The sequence below is a fragment of the Equus caballus genome, unplaced genomic scaffold (assembly GCF_041296265.1).
Source record: "Equus caballus isolate H_3958 breed thoroughbred unplaced genomic scaffold, TB-T2T haplotype2-0000448, whole genome shotgun sequence".
Classification (NCBI taxonomy): domain Eukaryota; kingdom Metazoa; phylum Chordata; class Mammalia; order Perissodactyla; family Equidae; genus Equus; species Equus caballus.
This window is the reverse complement of record NW_027221892.1, coordinates 987,395-1,010,479: the sequence shown is the minus strand read 5'-3', so window position 1 is coordinate 1,010,479 and position 23,085 is coordinate 987,395. Positions and strand designations below refer to the sequence as shown.

General features: G+C 57.0%; 2 protein-coding genes across 2 annotated transcripts in view; both read left to right on the top strand.

The window, feature by feature from the left end:
* The window catches only part of LOC138922078 (cuticle collagen 34-like), a 222,831-nt gene that overhangs the window by 148,437 nt on the left and 51,309 nt on the right, over positions 1 to 23,085 (top strand). The gene's annotated exons all lie outside the window — the stretch shown is intronic.
* LOC138922061 (ral guanine nucleotide dissociation stimulator-like) lies at positions 12,468 to 22,462 on the top strand. The gene is made up of 14 exons (XM_070258899.1): positions 12,468 to 12,662; positions 13,101 to 13,217; positions 14,082 to 14,272; positions 15,725 to 15,837; positions 15,971 to 16,332; positions 17,115 to 17,330; positions 17,690 to 17,793; positions 18,271 to 18,337; positions 19,869 to 19,922; positions 20,341 to 20,415; positions 20,980 to 21,012; positions 21,378 to 21,499; positions 21,706 to 21,809; positions 22,135 to 22,462. Exons 1-14 carry the CDS (start codon positions 12,528 to 12,530, stop codon positions 22,290 to 22,292), a joined length of 1,851 nt encoding a protein of 616 aa, XP_070115000.1. The 5' UTR covers positions 12,468 to 12,527; the 3' UTR covers positions 22,293 to 22,462.

Genomic DNA, 23,085 nt, shown 5'->3' with positions numbered 1-23,085 from the left:
TGGTTACCCCGGGCACACGGCTGTCTCCTCCAGGCTGAGTTTTTCCCACCACCAGTCCGTCGGGAAGGCGCACTAGCCTTCCCTCTCTCCCGTGGGGCTGGTGTCCCAGGAACACGGTGAGCCGTCCTCTCTCCCTGTCATGCAGCACCAGCCCCTCACCCCACGGCCAGAGAACTAGCACCCGGTCTGAGACTCCACCACATCCTGAATTCAGTTACTGCTGAGACCCTCCCATCCATTTGGGGATTCCCTGGTACCTCCTGAGGGCGTCTTTCCCTGAGACCCCACTCCCAGCCTGCCCTTGCTTATTCCAGTAACAATGGCCTTTCCTCAGAGCCCCCCCAGTCTGGAGAAGAAATGTGTTGAAAGGTTCTCTGTGTTAATTTTCAGGGCCGGGGGAAATTGGTAGAAGTAATTTGGGTGTTTCTGTGCAATAGTTCCCAGGAAGAAGATTCAGCCCTAAAAAGAAATGAACTTCTGACACATGGTACAACGTGGATGAACCTTGCAAACCTTACGCTCAGTGAAATAAACGCAACCCAGAAAGACACCTATGATACGGTTCCCCTTACATGACGTGCCGAGCACAGGCAAATTCATCGAGATGGAAGGAAGAATAGAAGTTCACAGGGGCTGGAGCTGAGGGTCATGGGGAGGCAGTGTTTAATGGGGACAGAGTTTCTGTTTGAGATGATGAAAAGAAGTCTTGGAAATGAACACGGTGATGGTTGCGCAGTATTGTGAATGCATTTGATGCCACTGAATTGTCCACGGAAAAATGGTTCAAATGGCCAAGTCTAGGTTATGCATACTTTGCCACAATCAAAAGGCACTTAAAAATGCAGCGGGGGGTCAAGATGCAGGTTCTGGGGCCCTCAAGTCAGCATATGGGCCAGGTAGGTGTCCAGGGTCTGAGATCTTGGACCCTGGTGAGGCTCTGGAGTGGTCCTGATTGATGCTAGTTTACAAGTTCAAAGTAACAAGATTGGAGCAATTTCACCGATTGGGGGATAAGAAAGGAAACAACTGCATTCAGTCCCATCCAACGTGGAAGAGACCTTTTTCTTAATGGGAAGCAAATGTCAGTCCTTCAAGGAAGTCACTTCTCAACGTCTCTACCCCTCCCCAACCCCACCCGCTACTCCCAGAAAGACGCCGCAGTGCAGAGCTCGGGTACCGTGGTTGTGGCCTCATCCGTGAGTCATGTTTGGGGTCAGATCCCCTGTTTTCCTTCCCCAGCCATGTGACCCTGGGCATGTCACTCAACATGACTGAACCTCCATTTCTTCAACCGTAAAATGGGGAGAATCATCCTGGTAGGGAAATTATGAAGGTCACAAGACTTTCTCAGAGGAGGTAGCACATGGCAGAGGCATTATGCTGAGAGCCGCGCCCCACAGGTCACACGTTTTCTGATTCTGTTGATACGACCTTCTCAAAACAACAGCATTATAAAGATGGAGAACAGATGAGTGAAGGCCAGGGGCTGGCCGGGCAGATGTGACTACGAAAGAGCAGCACGAGGGAGGGCTTGTGGGGATGGGACAGTTCTGTGTGTGGATTGCAGTGGTGGTGGCGCAAATCTGCATGTGTCATAAAATGGCATTGAACCGCGCGCGCGCGCATACACGCACACGCACACACACACACACCCCCCAGTGAGCTCACGTCAAACTAGCGACATCAGAAGTCTGCGGTCTGTGGGTTTAACACTGCCAATTCATGTCCTGGTCGTGACACTGTACTAGAGTCCCGCAAGATGTTAACCCCCGGCGGAAGCTGGTGGAAGGGTCCAAGGCACTCTGTACTATTTTTGTTGCAACTTCATGTGCTTTCATATTTATTCAAAGGGAAAAGTTAACAGTGAAAGACACAACAGGACACAGCCTGGCACGTAGTAAGTGGCAAACAACACGGTTCTCGGTGACAATTCTTTGCGATTGTAATTGCACGTTCATTTCCAGTCTCTCTCCATACACAGTGACCTTGGTGAGGGACGGACACACCTCACTAACGTCGTCTGCCCTCTGCCCAGCACAGAGCACGCGCCCACTCAATATTTGTCCACTAAATCCCCCGTGGTCCCTGCGCCAGGTGTTCTTACGTCCACGTTCACGGACCCTCCACGACAACCTTAGGCAGTGTTATTCTTCGTGCTGGGCAGGTGAGGAAACTGAGGCACAGAGAGGGAAAGTAAATTGTTCCAGGTCAACACACTGGACCGACGAGGAGGTGCCATGCCCTGCTCTGGAGGAGAGCAGAGGCTGTCCATGGCAGCTCCAGGGTCCCTCACGGCGGCTCCTCTCTGCGACTGCCAGGTCCTAACTTTGAGGCCAAATAGCTTGACTTCCTAGAGGGAGCTGGAGAGAGAAGTCACCTACCTGTGGCGCTGGGGGGGGGGGGTCGGTGGCACCAGTGGGTTCTGTGGGAGGAGCATGGAGGTCGCAGCAGCTGAGGAGAAATGGTCTGGAGTGAGACCGGGGACTCCGAGGGGGGGCATGGAGGCCACCGCGTGCATCTTTCCTATCCAGCCTGAGCCACTGATTGCGGGTCCTCTGGCTTCTTCTCCCGTGGGTGCCCTGGGATGAGGAGATCAGTCGCTCTCCCTAAGGGGCCTGCAGCACACGGTCATCAGAGCCCTGAGGACTCACCGCGGGGAGTGAGGGCTGAGGTCCGATGTGTAACCTGCTGTGAGAAAAGGAGACAGAATTGGCATGCAAGAGGGGCACGAATGTCCAAAATACAGCCCGAGGACCACCAGCCCCACCCACAACTGACACTTCCAGTCTACACGGTTCCACATTAGGATTTAGGAGCAACTATCTCTTATTCCTAAAAGGCTGACAAATCAAAGATCCAGTCCCTGTTTTCATGAGTTTGCAATTTATGTGTGAGATCAATGCGCTAACCTTGCTCGAACATGGGTTTGCAAATTGTGCTCTTCAGGTTCCAGAGGTATTTAGAGGTGCTGGCAGGGAGAGAGAGGAATAGCCAGACTCTTGAATGCCCATTGGCTTCAGAGGGATACTCTCTTTCATCTGACTGGAGAAAGGCTTCTGTGCCTCAGGCAAGGGGACGAATCACAGCCCCAGAGTGCAGAGCTGCAAAGGGAAGAGAAGGATTCACAAAGTGCAGGGCCTTGGGGTCCCTGAGCCTTGAGGGAGGTTGCTCAGCTGGAAGACTAGACACACAGGATGGCTCCTGAGGAACACTGGAGAGTGCACATCCTCCTGGGGCCCATCCTTAGCTTCAGTATGGGGTTACTAAATAGATGCTCCCCAACGACGTAGAGGCTGTCGCTGTCCAGGATGAAGGAGCCCAGCTGAGTGCCTCCACAGGTCTCATGTCTCAGCTTCCGTGACAGCCCCTCTTTTTCCAGCTTAAGGCCCACAGTGTCAGGATGGTGAGTGAGGACAGTATCATCTCCGCCGGCTGTTGCAGTTTTCTCAGGCCTGGAGCTGGAGGGACACAGGCATGGGGAGGTGGGGACTCCAGGCAGGGGCGCTGAAACGCCTCCCTGAGGGAGGGGACAGAGACAGCAGGAAGACTGACGGGCAGCTTGGAACAGCCTTGGTGCTGGGGGAGGGTTGTAAGTGAATAGGACAGCCAAGGTCCCTGAACACAGAGGACGTAGCACCTCCAAATGTTGGTGTCGGTGCTCAACTCTGAAAGGACGTTCATGATACGGCAACGCACACCCTAACAACAAAGCATGCGGCAGCGAGCGGAGGAGGACTCTGGGCACAGGACCAGGTGAAGCAAGGCAACATCAAGTTGCTTAAATTGCAGCTCTGCCACTCACTTTCTGCATGCCTCTGGGTAAGTCTCCCAACCCCTCTGGCTCCTTTTCTTCATCTGTCCAGTGAGGTGAGAGTTCAGACCTCACAGCACTTAGCACTAGTAACTGTTCGATGAAAAGCGGCCATTTTCCTTAGGTATTAATAGGGCCCGCATTCTTGGTGTCAATGGACCTGGCAGGGAGAGAGACTGAGCCTTTTGAAGGCAACACTTAGGGCAAGCAGCCGTCCTGGGATGGAGGCGGCGATTGGGCTGTGTGGGATCTCAGAGCCAGAAACATCTCAGGGCCAGTGGAAAGGGAAGACACGCTGCATCACGGCTGCAGGACAATGGCGAGGACCTTTGGAGCTGGGTCGTTTCATCCTCAGACAAACGGGTTCACGACTGGGAGGTTCACACGAGGGCTGAGGCCACCCAAGTGCTCCTGCGGGGGTTCCCACGTGCTGGGGTCCTTCTCACAGTTGGGTGTAAGAAAGGGTGCGAGTCCTTTACCGCTTGTTGTCTACATGTCGGGACCTTTGCTAAGCACTTTTCATTTTCATCCTCACACAAATTCCTCTCCCCAGTGAGAAGCAGAGTCTACTTCCCCATCTCTTGAATCTGGGCTCGGCCACATGACAGGCCTTGGCTAATGGACGTTAGTGAATGTGACGGAAGCAGAGGCTTGGGAAGCACGTGTACACTAGGGCTTGCCATTTCTTGCTGCTCCTGGAACTCGGAGCAGCTCAATGAGCCCAAGGTGCCCACTGGGGGATGAGAGAATGTGCGGGAGACCCGAGGTCCGCCAGCCAGCGGCCGACCGCAGGCACATCAGTGAGCCTCAGCTGAGATCAGCTGAGCCAGCCCCGGCAGGAGAACTTCCCAGCAGCATTCAGAACAAATCACTATCCAGCAGAATGTGGGCTAAATTGGTTCTGCAGAAAAGCAAACTGAGCCCTTCCGATTGACCGATGAGGTGGCCGAGGCACAGAGATGTTTAGCAACTGGTCAGGGACACACAGTCTTGAAGCAGGGAACTAGGATCGGAACACAGGCCTGTCAGACCCCCCAAAAACCATGTGACCACTGTGCTCTACTGCTCAGGAATCCTTCTGGGGGCGCGCAGACATAACTTGGTCTGTAGCACATGTCACATATTTAACATTCTGCTGGAACTAGGCATGTTACACAAATGGTTGAGCTGGTCAGGACGGAGCGGTGAGGAAGTGGAGAGTGTGCATCATGTCTACAGCATGTAGAAAATGTGCAGGGTCTTGACTCACGAAACAAAGAATTCCTGAAGGCGGAATTCAAATTTCAGGACTCCAGTTTATATCCCATGACTCCAGACTCACATGGCAGGATTAAGGGATGGGGAGGCCCAGCCTGGGTCAGGACACAAGCATGAAAAAGACTCATAGACTTGACTTTTTTCTTCTTTTTTTTGAGGAAGATTAACCCTGAGCTAACATGCACTGCCAATCCTCCTTGTGTGCTGAGGAAGATTTGCCCTGAGCTCACATCTGTGCTGATCTTCCTCTATTTTATACGTGGGATGCCTGCCAAAGCGTGGCTTGAGAAGTGGTACATAGGTCCACGCCTGGGAGCTGAGTGGGCCAGTTCACCGGAACCACAGACCGCTGAAGCAGAGTGTGCACACTTAACTGCTACGCCACCGGGCCAGCCCCCATGGACTCAATTTTAAAAATGAATCTTCAGAGCTGGGGTACGACAGGTTCCACGGCATCAATCAAGCCTCTATATCAGGTTCCTGGAAACTCAGGGGCTCTCAGATCCACATTGGGGCCAGATGAGGAGACAGGGCTAGAGTCAAAGTCATGACTAAGATCCAGAAAGATTTTCTGTCTGTTCAAATAGAACCCACAAATGTGGACACGTACAGACATTGCTACATTCATGCATTCATTCCAGCAAGCAGCATAAAGCGAGTGTCAACTAGGTACTCGGCGCCAAGGTGACAAATGCATAAAGACTGAATACAGCAAATGATAGTAAATTCCATGAAAGAAATACTCAGGGTGATATGGGAAGAGAAAACCTGAGGGCCAGGTGTGTATTCAGAAGTGCTACTTCATAGAAGGTGGTCTGGCAAGGTCTTTCAGAGCAGCTGATGGTTGAGCTGAGATTTGAACGGCAGTGAGGTGCCAGGCATAGCTGCTCTGCAGGAAGAGGCAGGATAAAGGCCTGATAGAGGTTAGGACATTAGTAGAACAGACAAGTGTCTGAAGTGGTTAACGACAGAAAGAAACCGAGAGAAAAGATGAAATGAGACAGCTATGAGGAACAAAGATTGGGAATGTGGAGGTCCTCACACACAGGAGAGACAAGACTGAAATTCTTTTGCTAAACGTTGTTTTCTTTCCTCCTCTTCTTCTTCTCCCCAGTGCCTCCCAGTACATAGCTGTCTATTCTAGTTGCAGATCCTTCTAGTTGCACTATGTGAGACACGGCCTCAGCGTGGCCTGATGAGTGGTGCCAGGTCCGCACCCAGGATCCAAACGGGTGAAACCCTGGGCCACTAAAGCAAACCACATAAACTCAGCCACTTGGCCACGGGGCCGGCCCCCTAGACTGAAACTCTAGCCCAACGCTCAGCAGCCCTGCTATCTCTTCCCTCCAGGGCAAGGGCACCTGCTGAAACGACAAGTGTTAAGCAACCCCAAAAGGACTACGAAGGACAGAGGCATCTCATGAGGAAACAGTGCACAGCTACTGAGCCTCTCCCGACTCTTCTCAGGACAAGAGCATGTTGATCAATCTTTTAGAAGCATTATCTATTGTTTCAACGTGGGAACCCCCGCAGGAGCACTTGGGTGGCCTCAGCCCTCGTGTGAACCTCCCAGTCGTGAACCCGTTTGTCTGAGGATGAAACGACCCAGCTCCAAAGGTCCTCGCCATTGTCCTGCAGCCGTGATGCAGCGTGTCTTCCCTTTCCACTGGCCCTGAGATGTTTCTGGCTCTGAGATCCCACACAGCCCAATCGCCGCCTCCATCCCAGGACGGCTGCTTGCCCTAAGTGTTGCCTTCAAAAGGCTCAGTCTCTCTCCCTGCCAGGTCCATTGACACCAAGAATGCGGGCCCTATTAATACCTAAGGAAAATGGCCGCTTTTCATCGAACAGTTACTAGTGCTAAGTGCTGTGAGGTCTGAACTCTCACCTCACTGGACAGATGAAGAAAAGGAGCCAGAGGGGTTGGGAGACTTACCCAGAGGCATGCAGAAAGTGAGTGGCAGAGCTGCAATTTAAGCAACTTGATGTTGCCTTGCTTCACCTGGTCCTGTGCCCAGAGTCCTCCTCCGCTCGCTGCCGCATGCTTTGTTGTTAGGGTGTGCGTTGCCGTATCATGAACGTCCTTTCAGAGTTGAGCACCGACACCAACATTTGGAGGTGCTACGTCCTCTGTGTTCAGGGACCTTGGCTGTCCTATTCACTTACAACCCTCCCCCAGCACCAAGGCTGTTCCAAGCTGCCCGTCAGTCTTCCTGCTGTCTCTGTCCCCTCCCTCAGGGAGGCGTTTCAGCGCCCCTGCCTGGAGTCCCCACCTCCCCATGCCTGTGTCCCTCCAGCTCCAGGCCTGAGAAAACTGCAACAGCCGGCGGAGATGATACTGTCCTCACTCACCATCCTGACACTGTGGGCCTTAAGCTGGAAAAAGAGGGGCTGTCACGGAAGCTGAGACATGAGACCTGTGGGGGCACTCAGCTGGGCTCCTTCATCCTGGACAGCGACAGCCTCTACGTCGTTGGGGAGCATCTATTTAGTAACCCCATACTGAAGCTAAGGATGGGCCCCAGGAGGATGTGCACTCTCCAGTGTTCCTCAGGAGCCATCCTGTGTGTCTAGTCTTCCAGCTGAGCAACCTCCCTCAAGGCTCAGGGACCCCAAGGCCCTGCACTTTGTGAATCCTTCTCTTCCCTTTGCAGCTCTGCACTCTGGGGCTGTGATTCGCCCCCTTGCCTGAGGCACAGAAGCCTTTCTCCAGTCAGATGAAAGAGAGTATCCCTCTGAAGCCAATGGGCATTCAAGAGTCTGGCTATTCCTCTCTCTCCCTGCCAGCACCTCTAAATACCTCTGGAACCTGAAGAGCACAATTTGCAAACCCATGTTCGAGCAAGGTTAGTGCATTGATCTCACACATAAATTGCAAACTCATGAAAACAGGGACTGGATCTTTGATTTGTCAGCCTTTTAGGAATAAGAGATAGTTGCTCCTAAATCCTAATGTGGAACCGTGTAGACTGGAAGTGTCAGTTGTGGGTGGGGCTGCTGGTCCTCGGGCTGTATTTTGGACATTCGTGCCCCTCTTGCATGCCAATTCTGTCTCCTTTTCTCACAGCAGGTTACACATCGGACCTCAGCCCTCACTCCCCGCGGTGAGTCCTCAGGGCTCTGATGACCGTGTGCTGCAGGCCCCTTAGGGAGAGCGACTGATCTCCTCATCCCAGGGCACCCACGGGAGAAGAAGCCAGAGGACCCGCAATCAGTGGCTCAGGCTGGATAGGAAAGATGCACGCGGTGGCCTCCATGCCCCCCCTCGGAGTCCCCGGTCTCACTCCAGACCATTTCTCCTCAGCTGCTGTGACCTCCATGCTCCTCCCACAGAACCCACTGGTGCCACCGACCCCCCCCCCCCAGCGCCACAGGTAGGTGACTTCTCTCTCCAGCTCCCTCTAGGAAGTCAAGCTATTTGGCCTCAAAGTTAGGACCTGGCAGTCGCAGAGAGGAGCCGCCGTGAGGGACCCTGGAGCTGCCATGGACAGCCTCTGCTCTCCTCCAGAGCAGGGCATGGCACCTCCTCGTCGGTCCAGTGTGTTGACCTGGAACAATTTACTTTCCCTCTCTGTGCCTCAGTTTCCTCACCTGCCCAGCACGAAGAATAACACTGCCTAAGGTTGTCGTGGAGGGTCCGTGAACGTGGACGTAAGAACACCTGGCGCAGGGACCACGGGGGATTTAGTGGACAAATATTGAGTGGGCGCGTGCTCTGTGCTGGGCAGAGGGCAGACGACGTTAGTGAGGTGTGTCCGTCCCTCACCAAGGTCACTGTGTATGGAGAGAGACTGGAAATGAACGTGCAATTACAATCGCAAAGAATTGTCACCGAGAACCGTGTTGTTTGCCACTTACTACGTGCCAGGCTGTGTCCTGTTGTGTCTTTCACTGTTAACTTTTCCCTTTGAATAAATATGAAAGCACATGAAGTTGCAACAAAAATAGTACAGAGTGCCTTGGACCCTTCCACCAGCTTCTGCCGGGGGTTAACATCTTGCGGGACTCTAGTACAGTGTCACGACCAGGACATGAATTGACAGTGTTAAACCCACAGACCGCAGACTTCTGATGTCGCTAGTTTGACATGAGCTCACTGGGCGGTGTGTGTGTGTGTGTGCGCGTGTGCGTGTATGCGCGCGCGCGCGGTTCTATGCCATTTTATGACACATGCAGATTTGCGCCACCACCACTGCAATCCACACACAGAACTGTCCCATCCCCACAAGCCCTCCCTCGTGCTGCTCTTTCATAGTCACATCTGCCCGGCCAGCCCCTGGCCTTCACTCATCTGTTCTCCATCTTTATAATGCTGTTGTTTTGAGAAGGTCGTATCAACAGAATCAGAAAACGTGTGACCTGTGGGGCGCGGCTCTCAGCATAATGCCTCTGCCATGTGCTACCTCCTCTGAGAAAGTCTTGTGACCTTCATAATTTCCCTACCAGGATGATTCTCCCCATTTTACGGTTGAAGAAATGGAGGTTCAGTCATGTTGAGTGACATGCCCAGGGTCACACGGCTGGGGAAGGAAAACAGGGGATCTGACCCCAAACATGACTCACGGATGAGGCCACAACCACGGTACCCGAGCTCTGCACTGCGGCGTCTTTCTGGGAGTAGCGGGTGGGGTTGGGGAGGGGTAGAGACGTTGAGAAGTGACTTCCTTGAAGGACTGACATTTGCTTCCCATTAAGAAAAAGGTCTCTTCCACGTTGGATGGGACTGAATGCAGTTGTTTCCTTTCTTATCCCCCAATCGGTGAAATTGCTCCAATCCTGTTACTTTGAGCTTGTAAACTAGCATCAATCAGGACCACTCCAGAGCCTCACCAGGGTCCAAGATCTCAGACCCTGGACACCTACCTGGCCCATATGCTGACTTGAGGGCCCCAGAACCTGCATCTTGACCCCCCGCTGCATTTTTAAGTGCCTTTTGATTGTGGCAAAGTATGCATAACCTAGACTTGGCCATTTGAACCATTTTTCCGTGGACAATTCAGTGGCATCAAATGCATTCACAATACTGCGCAACCATCACCGTGTTCATTTCCAAGACTTCTTTTCATCATCTCAAACAGAAACTCTGTCCCCATTAAACACTGCCTCCCCATGACCCTCAGCTCCAGCCCCTGTGAACTTCTATTCTTCCTTCCATCTCGATGAATTTGCCTGTGCTCGGCACGTCATGTAAGGGGAACCGTATCATAGGTGTCTTTCTGGGTTGCGTTTATTTCACTGAGCGTAAGGTTTGCAAGGTTCATCCACGTTGTACCATGTGTCAGAAGTTCATTTCTTTTTAGGGCTGAATCTTCTTCCTGGGAACTATTGCACAGAAACACCCAAATTACTTCTACCAATTTCCCCCGGCCCTGAAAATTAACACAGAGAACCTTTCAACACCTTTCTTCTCCAGACTGGGGGGGCTCTGAGGAAAGGCCATTGTTACTGGAATAAGCAAGGGCAGGCTGGGAGTGGGGTCTCAGGGAAAGACGCCCTCAGGAGGTACCAGGGAATCCCCAAATGGATGGGAGGGTCTCAGCAGTAACTGAATTCAGGATGTGGTGGAGTCTCAGACCGGGTGCTAGTTCTCTGGCCGTGGGGTGAGGGGCTGGTGCTGCATGACAGGGAGAGAGGACGGCTCACCGTGTTCCTGGGACACCAGCCCCACGGGAGAGAGGGAAGGCTAGTGCGCCTTCCCGACGGACTGGTGGTGGGAAAAACTCAGCCTGGAGGAGACAGCCGTGTGCCCGGGGTAACCAGAAGGAATTACGTCTCCTTCAGCCAAAGCAGACAGCCCCTCGTCCTGGGCTCACTTTATCCAAATGGGAGCAAGAAGGAGGAAACAATTGAAGACGCTTCCAGATGTGAGATGTGTGGTGGCAGAGACTGTGCCTGGGAGATTCTGAAAGGCCTCACTGAAGTGACCTAGGCTGTGACCAGAAGGACAAGACTGAGCCACGCCTGCGTAGGTCCGGGAACAGGGAGTCGGGGGAAAGGCGCTGTTGGTGCTGAGACTCTGGGGCAGAAGTGAGCGTGAGCAGAGGAGGTCAGAAAGCTGCCCAGGCGGCTGGAGGGAGCCTGAGAAGCAACAGGAGCTGCGGCAGGGGCGGCGGTTAATGGGGCCAGACCGGGGAACCCGGTAGTCTGCGTTCATTTGGGTTTCTCTCTCACAACACTGCTCCCAAAAGTTGCACCTCTGAAGTACGAATATTGAACTTCTCCCGGTTTCCGTGGTCTAGGCATTGGGCACGGCTTAGCTGGGAGCCTCTGCCTCCAGGTCTCCGTGAAGCAGGACCTTCAGTCTCAACTGAGGCTAGACTAGGGGAGGATTTGCTCCCAAGTCACTCACACGGGTGGTGTCAGGAGTCATTGGGACTGAGAGTCTGAGTCTCCATGTGACTGTTGGCTGGGCGCTCCCTCAGATCTCGCCTCCCTTGGCCTCTACATAGGGCAACTGAAATCATCGCCACTTGCTATCTCATTTCCAGAAATGTGTCAGAGAGAGAGCGCAAGAGATGGAAACAGAGGGGGAGATAAAGGGAGGGAACTCAGGAAAGCAAGCAAGAGGGAAGTGACAGAGTTTTTGTAATTAAAACTTGGATGTGACATTCCATCAGCTGGGCTGTATTCTATTGCTCAGAAACCAGTTACTCAGGATGTAGTGGTTCCACAAGGATGTGCACAGCAGGAGGGAGGGAGCGCTGGGAGCCTTGGTGGAGGCTGCCCACCACATAGGCCGACAATGAGGCGCTTGGGTCTGGTTCTACGGCCAACAGGAGACTGGGAAAGGTTGAATGCTAGTGAATGACAATATCTGAATTTCCTCGAACTTCCAACCCTTGAAGGTGCAGACCTGACAAGGAGCCCCCAAGGGGCAGTGACTTTTCCCAAATCACACGGCTGGAATCCAGGCCTGTTTGGAGAGGTATTCCCGACTGCATCCACCCCTTCTTGTAATTCTTCCACCTCTAAGTTCGGGGACCAGACCCAGGCGGCACCACCTCCCAGATATGGGAGGCGTTATCACATGTCCACCCGAAGACGTCCCTGGGAATGTGTTTCTAGCGCCATCCCATCGTGCAGGTTGGGAGACTGGGGAGGCCCTGAGAGGCACAGTGGCTTTTCCAGGACACAGAACTGCTAGGAAAAAGGAGATCCGAACTGGGCGCTCTCTCTTCAAAGCTGGGGCGCTGGTTCCGATCCCAAGGAGCTGTGGGGAGGGCTGTGATGGAACTTTCTGTACAGCTCGGGAGATGACACGGGCAAGGAGGGTGAGCGGTCAACAGCCCCGAGGGGGCTTTGGGTGGGTCTGATGGAGGGAAGGGCCCCCCATCCTGGAACCTTGGAGACATGACCTCACTTCCTTGGCGACCGACCCCAACAGAGCTTAGAACTCTGGTCACCAGGCAGCCATTTTGTACACATAGCCCATTTGACCAGAGACACTCGACACAGGAGGATGTGTTCGTGTATCCCCTCTTTGCGAGGCTCTGGCGCACAGAGAGCCAACAATGACAGTCTTCTCCAGCGCTGTCGACATTGGCTGAGACCGCACCTCCAAGACCTCAGGCCATTCGGAAGAAGGAACCCTCAGGTAACACAAGGCAGCCCAGGGCGGGCCACTCCGGGTCAGGCCACAAGTGTGATCCCACCCTCCCATGCGGGCAGCCCCACACCCCTTGACCCTTATTGTGTGTGTGTGTTGGCGGGCATGGAGTGACGGAAGGCAGGGATGAGCGTGGAGCTACCCTGGACGGGAGCAGACGGTTAGGGCTTGGAAGCCTGGCGGTATGTCGTGTTCATATCCCAGGTGGTGGCTGGCAGGATGGAAGGTGAGTGCTGGGAGCCAAGCTGCCCTACCCGTAGGTGAATCCCAAGCCCGTGAGGTGTCATCTCATTCGCTCCCTGTCTGGAGGTCTATGCGGATGCCCCTCTGTCTGTGCTCGGTGTGCGGGAGAGTTTTCCCCCTGTGGGCAAGTGCAGGCAGGCCCCTGCTACCTGCCGCCGCGGCCACCGGACGCTGTCTTTGCAGAGCTCCACCCAGGAGATGGTCCAGGAGCTGGCGCATGGGTCCTACGGCTCCATCTCCCTGGACAGGGGGCAAGTGCAGCAGACCACCGACCTTGCCCGGGGCTGGACTGAGGGGAGAGTGAGTGACACCCGGGGCCCTGAGATCACCGGGGTGTGTCCACAATCCAGAGTCAAATCTGGAGCCCTCCCCTGGACCCGCCCAGGGCTTTCCCACTGGAGTGTCCCAAGGGCCCAGTCCCAAAGGAATCTGGACTTCCACGCCTCCTCACCAGCTACCTAGGAGGGTGGGAAGTCGCTCTTTCCTAACCCCAGGCGGAGTAGACAAAACACTGATGTTTGCGCTTCACACTCGGCCAGGGGCATCTTTGAAATCTGCCATTTTCTGAATCTGAAACCTCTGTAACGAGGGTCTCAAACCTCCCTTTCGTGTAAAAGAAAGAAAAACCAGCGTCCTTTCTTGTAGTCAGCCAGATCCTCACAGCGTCTGTCTGCCCGTGCACTGTCTCCCGACTGGGGAGGGCTGAGGTTCCCACCAGACATTTCCCTTCATGTCAGGAGCACATGAAGCCTCAGGTGGGGGAGCGGGGGAGTCCTGCAGCCCTGGCTTAGGGCGGTTCTCAGTTCCGACCCACAGGACCCTGAGCAGCCACTTGGCAGCCCGAAGCTTCCGTCCTCTCATCTCTAGAATGGGGATGTTTGTGTTGGATTCGCTGGTCAGTGCTCTTAATGCACGCTTTGGTGCGGGGCGGTCTGTCCTTGCCAAGCCAGCCAAGTGTCCTGAGGAACTCATCGTATAATCCTCCCCCCGCCCAAACTCAAATTGGACTTTTCAAGCCTGGAAACCGGTTGGCTGTGGGCAATCCTGTCCCTCCTCTGCACACATCCCTGAGGGGCTCACAGTTCCTGGGGGACCTCCAGACCTTGACTTCCTGGAGGTTCACGCTGGTGCTGGTGACTCTGTGTCCTTCCTCATCTCACCCAGCGCGGAGAGTCACTCGGGCAGCGGAATGAGGCCTGCAGGATGCGGGCCCTCCAGGCAGGCCTGCTGGAGAGGCTGCCGCCGTCCATAGGACCAGCCTTGGCGCCTCGAAACATGGCCAACGTCACCACCATCGTGTTTGACTGCGCGGCTGTCCTCACCTCCCACGGGGTCCTGGACCACCTACTTGCTACGTGAGTGCCCAGCCCCTCCTCAGCACAGTGGTGACTCTGCCCACTGCCAGCTGTGTGTCTTGGAAACGGCCCTCCATCTCTCTGAGCTTCGATTGCTCCTCTGCAAAGTGGAGTGGGAGAGGATAAACTTCATCGGGTTCTGGTGGGCACGAATGGGATGAGCCACGGCAGGTGCTTCCCTGGGGCCTGGCTCTACAGAAGGGGCTGAGAGACGTGCCGTGGTTGTTCCTGGTTATTCTTTCCCTCTCCCCGATGAAGAGCAGTCTGCTCCCCCATCGCTGGGATGGGGCCTTTCTGAGTTTGCAAAGGCACACGGAAAGCACTCTGGCAGGGAGTGTGGGATTCCATCCAGCTGGTCGTGGGGCGGGTCCTTGGAGTAGCCAAGGAGGGGTCTCCGGGGCCGCAGAGGGGCCCCAGGCCCACTCAGCTACCGGGGATGCTTCTGGTTGGAGTTCATTCGAGAACACTGTATATTAAGCACCTGTGACATGCGGGAGCTTTAGAGACACTTGGCACAACGCAGTGAATGAAGCAGACACAGCCCCTGGACCCCCGCAGCAGCCTGAGACTCAGATAGTCACACACCATATCATCCACAGATCCTGTCCCCCGCCTGTCCCAGGGGATGCCCTCCTATGCTCCTTTACGACTGGAGGCCTCTTCCCACGTTCTCATGCGTGATGGACCCCAGCGCCAACTAAAGACCTGAGTGTTCTTTGAGTGCCAGACGAGGGCCTCCTGTCTCCACAGAACAGGGCTGGGGGAGAACAAGAGGACAGAGGACTGTGGCTGGGGCGGGCCCGGCACAACTCTGATCTCACTCATCTTTTGATTCCTCTGGGAGGGCTGAGGTCTGATGGCTTCTACTGCAAGGGGATAGGAGTGAAAGAGAGCTGTGGGTGGGGTCCCAGAGCCCCTGGGAACCAGAGGGGAGGCTGGCTTGAGCTGTTCCCTGGCGACCCATCCCCACCACAGTCCCGTCTCCCTCCGCTTCCCCTTCTCCATATCCACCCCTTCTGACCACCACCAGCAGGCCCAGAAGAGAAGGGGTGTTAGCGAGCCGCTCACACATCGGCCTCAGTCCTCAGTCCACTTGCACAAGGGCGTGGAGGGCTGGGCTGGACTGTGTCCAGCCTCTTTGCGAGAAGAGTGGCAGTGGGAAGAAGAGACTCACACAAACCCCGTGTTCCACCTGCTGGATGAGCAGGCCTGCCACTGCCAGGATGGCCACACAGGAGTCAGCGCCGGGGTGGGACTCCCCCCTGGTGGAAAGGGGCAGGCACAGGGCCCAGACCCAAAGCAGGGTGCCTTGGGAGGACAGTGTGGAAGCGACGGCCAGGCCTCTGGCTCTGTGGCCCAACTGCTTCCGCCCAGTACCGCGTCTTCTATGGTGGGAACCTGGCTGGACCCAATGCAGGATTTCTGGGAGCCCACGCCCTTTCCCTCTTTCAGGATGCGGCTGGCCTCTCTGCGTGTCATCTGGCCTGGGTCGCACCTGGGAGGCCCTGCCTACCTTCCCCAGGTCCAGCTGCAACATCTGGGGCCCAGGAGGGCAGAGCTGGAAGGTGAGGGCACAGCAGTCTGGGAAGACTGTCTGCGGTGGGGTTCACGGGCTGGGGCTCCCTTCAAGACAGCGGAGTCTCTCCTGTCTTGTAAAGTCGGGTACGTAGGTGAAACTTTCTCTTTCTCCTGCTGCAGCGCCAGTTCCAGAGCTCCTGCCGGCTCTAGAGCCAGAGCAAGGGCCAGCTCCGGGGCCAGAGGCAGCTCCAGCTGTAGTTCCACCGTCCGCGCCGGAGCTGGAGGCGGCCTCACCACCAGCAGCCTCACCTCCAGCAGCCTCACCTCCATCGGCCTCTCCAGGGCCGGAGCGAGCGCCATCAGCTTCAGCCCCAGTGCCAGCTTCTGAGCTGGAGCAAGATGCGCCATTGACTTTTGGACGATCTCTGCCTCCAGCTGCCGAAGTCACCGCAGAAGCGAGCGCCGAGCTGAGAGAGGAGAGGCCTAAGCTGCTGGACTTCCCTCCGAAGCTGGTGGCCGAGCAGCTGACCCGGATGGATGCGGTGAGCAGCGGGGCTCTTGGGCTAGGTGGGGCCCGCCTTGGTGGGCCATCAGCTGCCCCAGACCTCCTGTTCCCTCAGCCGCAATCCAACGATGTGGGTGCAAGTCACAGCTCCCCCACTTACCCACCGGGTGACCTGGGCCACCTTCTGGCCCCCAAGTCCTTGCTGTCCCCACATGGACAGTAGAGAGCACACCAAGGGCGGGCACCTGCTGGGCAGAGTGGCTGTGCGGATGGATGAGGTCGAACAGAGAGGAAGCGGGGCAGAGAATAGCCCTCTGGTGGGGGAGGGAAGCTCACTGGAGTGCTGCCAAGTCCTGGGTCACTCACCCATCGGCCCAGGAGACCTCAACAGCCTCCGTACTTATTAGACACCTAGTGCGTCCTTACCTACATGGAAGACAGGCAAACAAAGCCCATGGTTGTTGCTGCCTCGGGGGAACGTGCAGCTGAAAGGGGAGTGGGACCAGGGGGTGATGAGAACGGGTGGAAGATGCCCCTTGAGATGGGCAGGTGTGAGCCGTGTTCTGGTGCTTGGGGGAAGCAAGACTGGGCTGCGAGCCAATGGGACTTCTCTTCCCCGCCCCTATTGGGTCCTCGGTCATCCTGCGCTGGGCGGCCTCAGCGGACACAGACAAAACCCAGAGACTCCCAGAAGCTTCAGGCCACCTCCTCAGGTTCCTGAGCTGCAGCTGACCAGTGCCTCCTGCCTGGGGCTGCGGGGGCCTGCAGACTCTGAGCTCGGGTGTGGCAGGGTCAGGTGACAGTCCCCATCCTCCCCAGGAGCTGTTCAAGAAGGTGGAGCCCCGCCACTGCCTGGGTTTTGTGTGGTGCCAGCGGCCCAATGGGAGCAAGGAGTACCTGGCTCCCACGGTTCGGGCCACTATCAACCAGTTTCTTCACGTGTCCGGCTGCGTCATCACGACGTGCCTTGGGGACCTCAGCATGACGGCCCAGGACAGGGCCAGAGTCGTCGAGCTGTGGATTCAGGTGGCCAAGGTCAGTAGTGGCAGGGCCCAGGGAGCCCCTCCCTGGAGTCAGGGGGACTGCCCCTTCTCCTCTCGCAGCTTTCAGCCTTGAAGTCGGTGGTCTGGGCCTCGGCAAAGTCCTAGGCCCCTTGCTGCCAAGGGCCTGCTGACCTTGAGTGCTGGTCCCAGTGGTGGGAAGCTCCCTTCCCGCCCTGGGTTGAGCTAAAATCTTCCTGCCCGCGAGCGTTACTCATCAGCTCCCAGGTGTGCCCTCCCTCGCTTCCCTGGGCATCTGCCTCATCCAGGACAGCAGAAGCCCACGAGGGGACACAAGCCAGAGGAAGCAGGGCTCCAGCCCGCCGTCGCAGCTCATTCCCTTCCCTTCCTCAGGAGTGCCGAGTCCTTGGAAATTATGCGTCCCTGCGTGCCATCGTGTCTGCTCTGCAGAGCCCCTCCATCAGCCGTCTGCAAAAGACATGGGGACGAGTTGCCAGGTGGGTAGGCCGTGCTCCATCCAAGCACCACCAGGGCGGACCAGACATCCCCCGTGCGACTGCCATGGACCCCTCATTCAGCTAGGACCATCTGGGAGGCAGCGGACCCTAGGGATGGGGACTGGCCTCCTTGCTCGGGTCTCTGAGACTCTCTGAGACCCTAGGCAGTGGCTCCCCCCTTGTCACATCCTGGATTGAGCCACACTGGAGATTTCCAAGGGTGTACTTCGCAGCAACGGAGCCCTCATCGGCAACCAACGGTGTTAGAAACAATGTGCTCAGTCGGAGTGGGAATGGAGGCCCCAGGTGACCGCAGGAGAGCCTCCACCCGAGTCCCACGGTGACCTCAGAGCTCCGAAGAACCCGGGGAAAACCCTCGTCCAGGCCCCAGGCCCTTTGAACCTTCCGGGTTCTCAGCCAAAGGCATGTCGCCTTCAACCGCCCCGGGTTTTCTTTCCTCCTTTCCTCTCCCCTCAGGAAGAGCTCTCGAAAGTTGAAGAGGTTCGTCAAAGACCAGTGGGTGAGCAGGAGGCAGCTGGTGAAGGTAAGACGGAGGCTGCACATCTGGAAGGAGGGGGAGCGAGAGGGGAGGGGACCCGGCAGGATGAGCTTTGGTTCTCCTGTCACGTGAAGTTGGTCAGGAAAAGATGGACAGGAAGAGGGATGTGCTAGCTCCATGGGCAGGTGGGGGCAGTTTGGGACAGGAGGCCAGGGGCATGGGATAGAATGGTGCGGGCTGGACTGTTCCAGGAGGCTGAGGACCTGGCAGAAGGTGCCGGTGTCTGGCTTCCATGCTGCTCCATCAGCTGCCCTGCATCTTCCTCCTGGCCACTGGCTGGAGCGAGTGGGCGGGCTTCCTTTCTTCCGAAGTCAGCCCAGTCTGTGCTCAGGAAGCCAGGGCCCCACTGCTCCTTCTGTCTTCACTGTGCCTCGCAAGAAGGGCACCCTGCCTGCCTGAGGGATGGGCACTGCCGGATCCCACGGGCCGGGGGCACTCAGGGGCTTCCCAGCCTTGGGACGGACACTGGACCTGGGACAGATCTGTGTCCCCTCGGTGACTCCCCACTCTGGCCCCTAAAGTGGGCGCTGCAGACAGTCCCAGTGGGATGCTCACCCAGGTCCTTGTTGGCGATGACATGTGCCCCGGAGGGCAAGGGCAAGTGCCCAGGGAACTGATGGCTTCTTCAGGGATCCTTCCCGCCCAGACGTCAGAAGTTTCCTCGTAAAACAGAAAGGAAATGCCACCCCGCAGTGCCCTGGTCGCCCCCTCCCCTGCTAGTCAGACGTGGCATTCGGGGTCCCCATCCTGAGCGGATGAAGAAAGAATTCTGTGCAGGGGAACTCCCTGAGGGGATCCTAGGGAGCTGAGGGCTTTAGCAAGGCCTTGGCCTCGGCCTGGGATCAGAGACTCCTGGGCGTTGGGGCTGGCAGAAGCCACTTGACCAGGCCTCCTGAGACACCTCATCTCCCTCCATCCGTGGCTCGGCCCAGCTGGGGGCCCGAACACAGCCTGAGAGTCCCGAGGACAGCACTGTGGTCAGCGGCTGGGCAGAGGGTGGTGTGAAGGCAGAGGAGACAGGGGCCTGTGGCTGGGAGGGGGAGCAGCCTCTCCTCTGGGGCCCCCTGAGCAAGTCCCTGCCCCTGTGTGGGCCTTGGTCTCCTCATCTGGGAGCCAGAGGGAGATGAGCCGTGGTGCAGGCCTCACAGTGGGTGCCGAGGCTCAAGGGTGGGGAGGAATGTGGGGAGCTTGGACCTGGCTCCAGAGGCAGGCTTGAGCGGAGAGCAGTGATGACGGTCAGATGACGCTTGGGCCTCAGGAGACTGTGGGAGGCAGACAGAGTTCGTCAAACCTTCCAGACGAGGTAACAGGTTCAGGGAGGCCTGGGCGGGCCCAAGGTCACACAGGAGTGAGTGTTGGAGCTGGGATGGCTCTGGAATCAGAGCACCCTGGAGGCGGGAGCCGCAGGGGCACCAGGTGACTGGGGCCACATGTCCAGGGTCCCCGATCTGGGAGGGGTCTGGGAGGACACTTGGAGGGGAGCGTCGGCTCACTGGCCCTGTCAACACCCTGGCAGGAGGCGACCTCTATGTTGACCAGCCTGGAGACGGGCCCCACAGGTGCCCAGAAGGTAAGGGTGCCTGTGGAGGAGGGGCCCAGGAGTCGCAGGAGAGGGGACTCCCCTTCCTAGCCGGAGGTCTCTACCAGCAGAGAGGGAGCCTTTCTCCTCCAGCCCTGCTCCTGGTGCCACAGACCTGAAATGCCTGCATTGGAAGTGACCAGGAGGAGGCCTGGAACGGATGGGCGCACAACGGATTTGGGACAGGGAGGGGCGGGGACCACGTACCCTGGGTTTTGCCAGAGCCGGCTGCTGGGAGGTGCCTGGAGGAGTTTGGGGTTCCTGGAGGAGAGAAGAGGAGGAAATTGGGGGGAGGCCGCCTAGGTGGGTAGCTTGGGCTGGGCAGGAGGCTGGGGTGAGGAGTGGAGGAGAGGTCTTTGACGGCTCCTGAGAGCGGGATCTCATCACCGTCTCCACCCCGCTGGCACAGGGGCTCATCCCCTTCCTTGGCACATTCCTCAATTACCTACTGCTGCTGGACACCAACATGGAGGATTACCTGGAGGTGAGTGAGCCTGGAGGTGGAGCTGGGGATCAGGATTCGGAGATTTGGGAGGAGAGACTTGCACTGAGGCCTGAGCTCACAACCCTTGGCAGAGTCCTCTCGTGAGGGCCTCACAGCCACCCCGGGAGCTGGGTGTCATGGCCATCTTAGTGATGAGTGAATATAGGATCCAGGTGAGCCGCCAGTCCAGGCTGCCTGACTGCGGAGCTGCTGGAGGGTGTGTCTGAGCTGGACTCAGCCTCTCCCTCAGGCCCCGCCCCTGCAGGGAGTGAAGCCTGGCCCCTCCAAGGCAGGAAGCACACGAGTGGCTGAGCATCCCTTCCTGCCTGAGGCCTCAGTCTGTCTGTCTGTCAGAGAGGGCTGTCTTAGAATGTCCCTGAGCCATAGCCCCGTGGCCTCCTTGCTCTGGAGCTCAGAGTCTTGCCCGGGACCCATTCCCGTTTCTGGTAGCGCCTGCTCCCTGGTCGACCCTGCTGGTAGTGCAACCTGAGAAAGGGTGGAGACGGGGGCTAGCTATGGGCTAAGGGGGCTGTTGCTCATGGGCTTTGGCTCTCTGCCTTCCAGGGAAATGAGATCAATTTTGAGAAAAGGAGTGAGGTGAGCAGCTGTGGCCTCCCCGTGCGGAGGGTGGGGCTGTGGCAATCAGAGACTCCTCCGGGGAAGACCTTCTCTGGCCCGATGCCTTGGGCCTTGCTTTCCTTGGGAGAGTTCGGCACCCAGAGCTGGGAAAGCCGTCCCATTGGTGCGTGGGGGAAGGGGCTGGCACCAAGGACACCTTCCTGCAGGAGGAGCTATTTCAAGCCAACTGTGAGAACGAGCAAGTCCTGCACGGAATTGGAGGGAAGGAGGGTTCCCATGTGGGCCAAGACCCCAGACCAGCTCCTTGACCCTCTTCTCACCTGTCTGAGTCCCCAGCACGGTCCCCCACCCAGGCCCCGTCTGCATCATGTCCTTTCTCCCAGGAATTCAAAGTCACCGAGCAGATCTTCCTGCTCCAGGAGGCAGTCCATCTTTACCACATTGAGGCTGAGGAGCGATTTGGGGCCTGGTTCGAGGCCATGGAGCCCCTCAGCGAGGATGAGAGGTGAGGCGGGGCAGGAGTTGGTGAGGGCAAGGCGGACTCTCTCTGATGGCCAGCTCCAGGGAGCCCGTGCCCGTGGCTTCCGGGTCAGTCCCGGGGCTTGTCGCATGGTCACCCGTGGGGCCCTGGGACTCCAACTGCTGGCCGTCTCTGGGAGGGTCACCTGAGGTGTGGCTCCCGGTAGCTGAAAAGTCCCCTCTGTCCTTTAGCTACAGCCTGTCCTGCCACCTGGAGCCCCCACAGGAGAGGGCCGGCAAGATGCGCCGGTTTTTCCTGCCCAAGAAGAACCGCGCGTCTCTCAGCTCAGGGCTCGGTGAGTGTCCAGACAGGCAGGGACTGAAGCCAGGGGCTCCGGAAAGCTTCGGGCTAAGCACGGGCCTAGGGAGATGGACAGCCGGCACGGGGATCCCAGCTCCACTGCTGACCAGGCCTGTGAGGGACAATTCCCTTGACCTTTGTGGGACTCAGCTTCCTCTTCTGTGAAATGGGGGAAGCGAAATGCCAGCTCCCATGTCAGGGACAATGGGGTAGTGTTGACTGAACACTCAGGACAAGGTTTGGAGCAGAATGCAGTGGGGCTGAGGTGTTGGGCTGGGATACTGGTGCGACCCCCCCAATCATCAGTGTCTTCTCTTCAGTCACCAGACCCCTGACGCAGAACCCAGCAACAGTGGCAGATCCCGGTCCTTCCAACAGCTCGAGTGCAGCCTGCTCTTCAGCGGCGGGGACGCGGCTGGGAAACACGCGGGGCCCCAGGCCGGCTCCTCCCATGCTGATGGCGAGAAGAACATTCTAAGCCTTTTCCTGGGAGCCCTGGAGCCCAAGAGGGAGGGGACGACCCCACCCCACAGGCCTGGCAGCTCCACCCCAGCGCCTGTTTACCACTTGGGAAGGGGCCGTATTTCTTTCGTGTTAGTAGTTAGTGCCAGTTTTGAATTTGATGTTAAAATCCCGTTTCTGTTCCAGCCTGCGAGTCACGGTCTGGTTCTTTCCCCTCCTGTGCTCGTGTCAAGGAGACACAGACTCTCGCGTTCCTCCTGGAATGAAGAAATCTTGCAGGGTCTCGGCTTATTGTATGTGAGAGAAGGGAGAAGGGCCAGGCCCCTCCCTGGATACTGAGGGACACCTCCGCGCCCCCCCTTACTCAGAGGACGGCTTCATTTCAGTGTGGTTCACGTGGGCCAGGAGCAGAGACAGCACCCAGAGCTCCTGGCATTTAGAGGGTGGAGGTACTTTCACAGGCAGAGCAACAACCACTGGAATGCGGGTGTCTTTAAAATGGCACGGGCCAGCACCACGACCTGCCCCAGGACAGTGGCTGCTTTTCCACCCCTTTGGAGGAGAGGCCACGTTTTCGGCTTCTCTTGTGGAGGTTCCTCTTCACCAGATGTTAGGAACTTGTCGTTTTCTAATGAGGCTCTGGACAGCAGCAGCTCTAAGTGCAGAGAACGATGTAAAAGCTCAAAACGTGCATGTGGAGGGTCAAGGCCGGAGAAGGTCATGTGCAGATGGACTAAGGGCAGGCAGGACCCTCCCTCCCCCGGCCCCTCTGGGGGCTCCATGTTCACCCTTCACCTGGATTGGAATCC

Coding starts and splice junctions, on each gene's coding strand:
- LOC138922061 (XM_070258899.1), top strand. CDS start 12,528: ATGTGTTCGTGTATCCCCTCTTTGCGAGGCTCTGGCGCACAGAGAGCC. Junction 15,838..15,970: donor CAGGAGGGCAGAGCTGGAAG/GTGAGGGCACAG, acceptor CTCCTGCTGCAG/CGCCAGTTCCAGAGCTCCTG. Junction 17,794..18,270: donor ACATGGGGACGAGTTGCCAG/GTGGGTAGGCCG, acceptor CTCTCCCCTCAG/GAAGAGCTCTCGAAAGTTGA.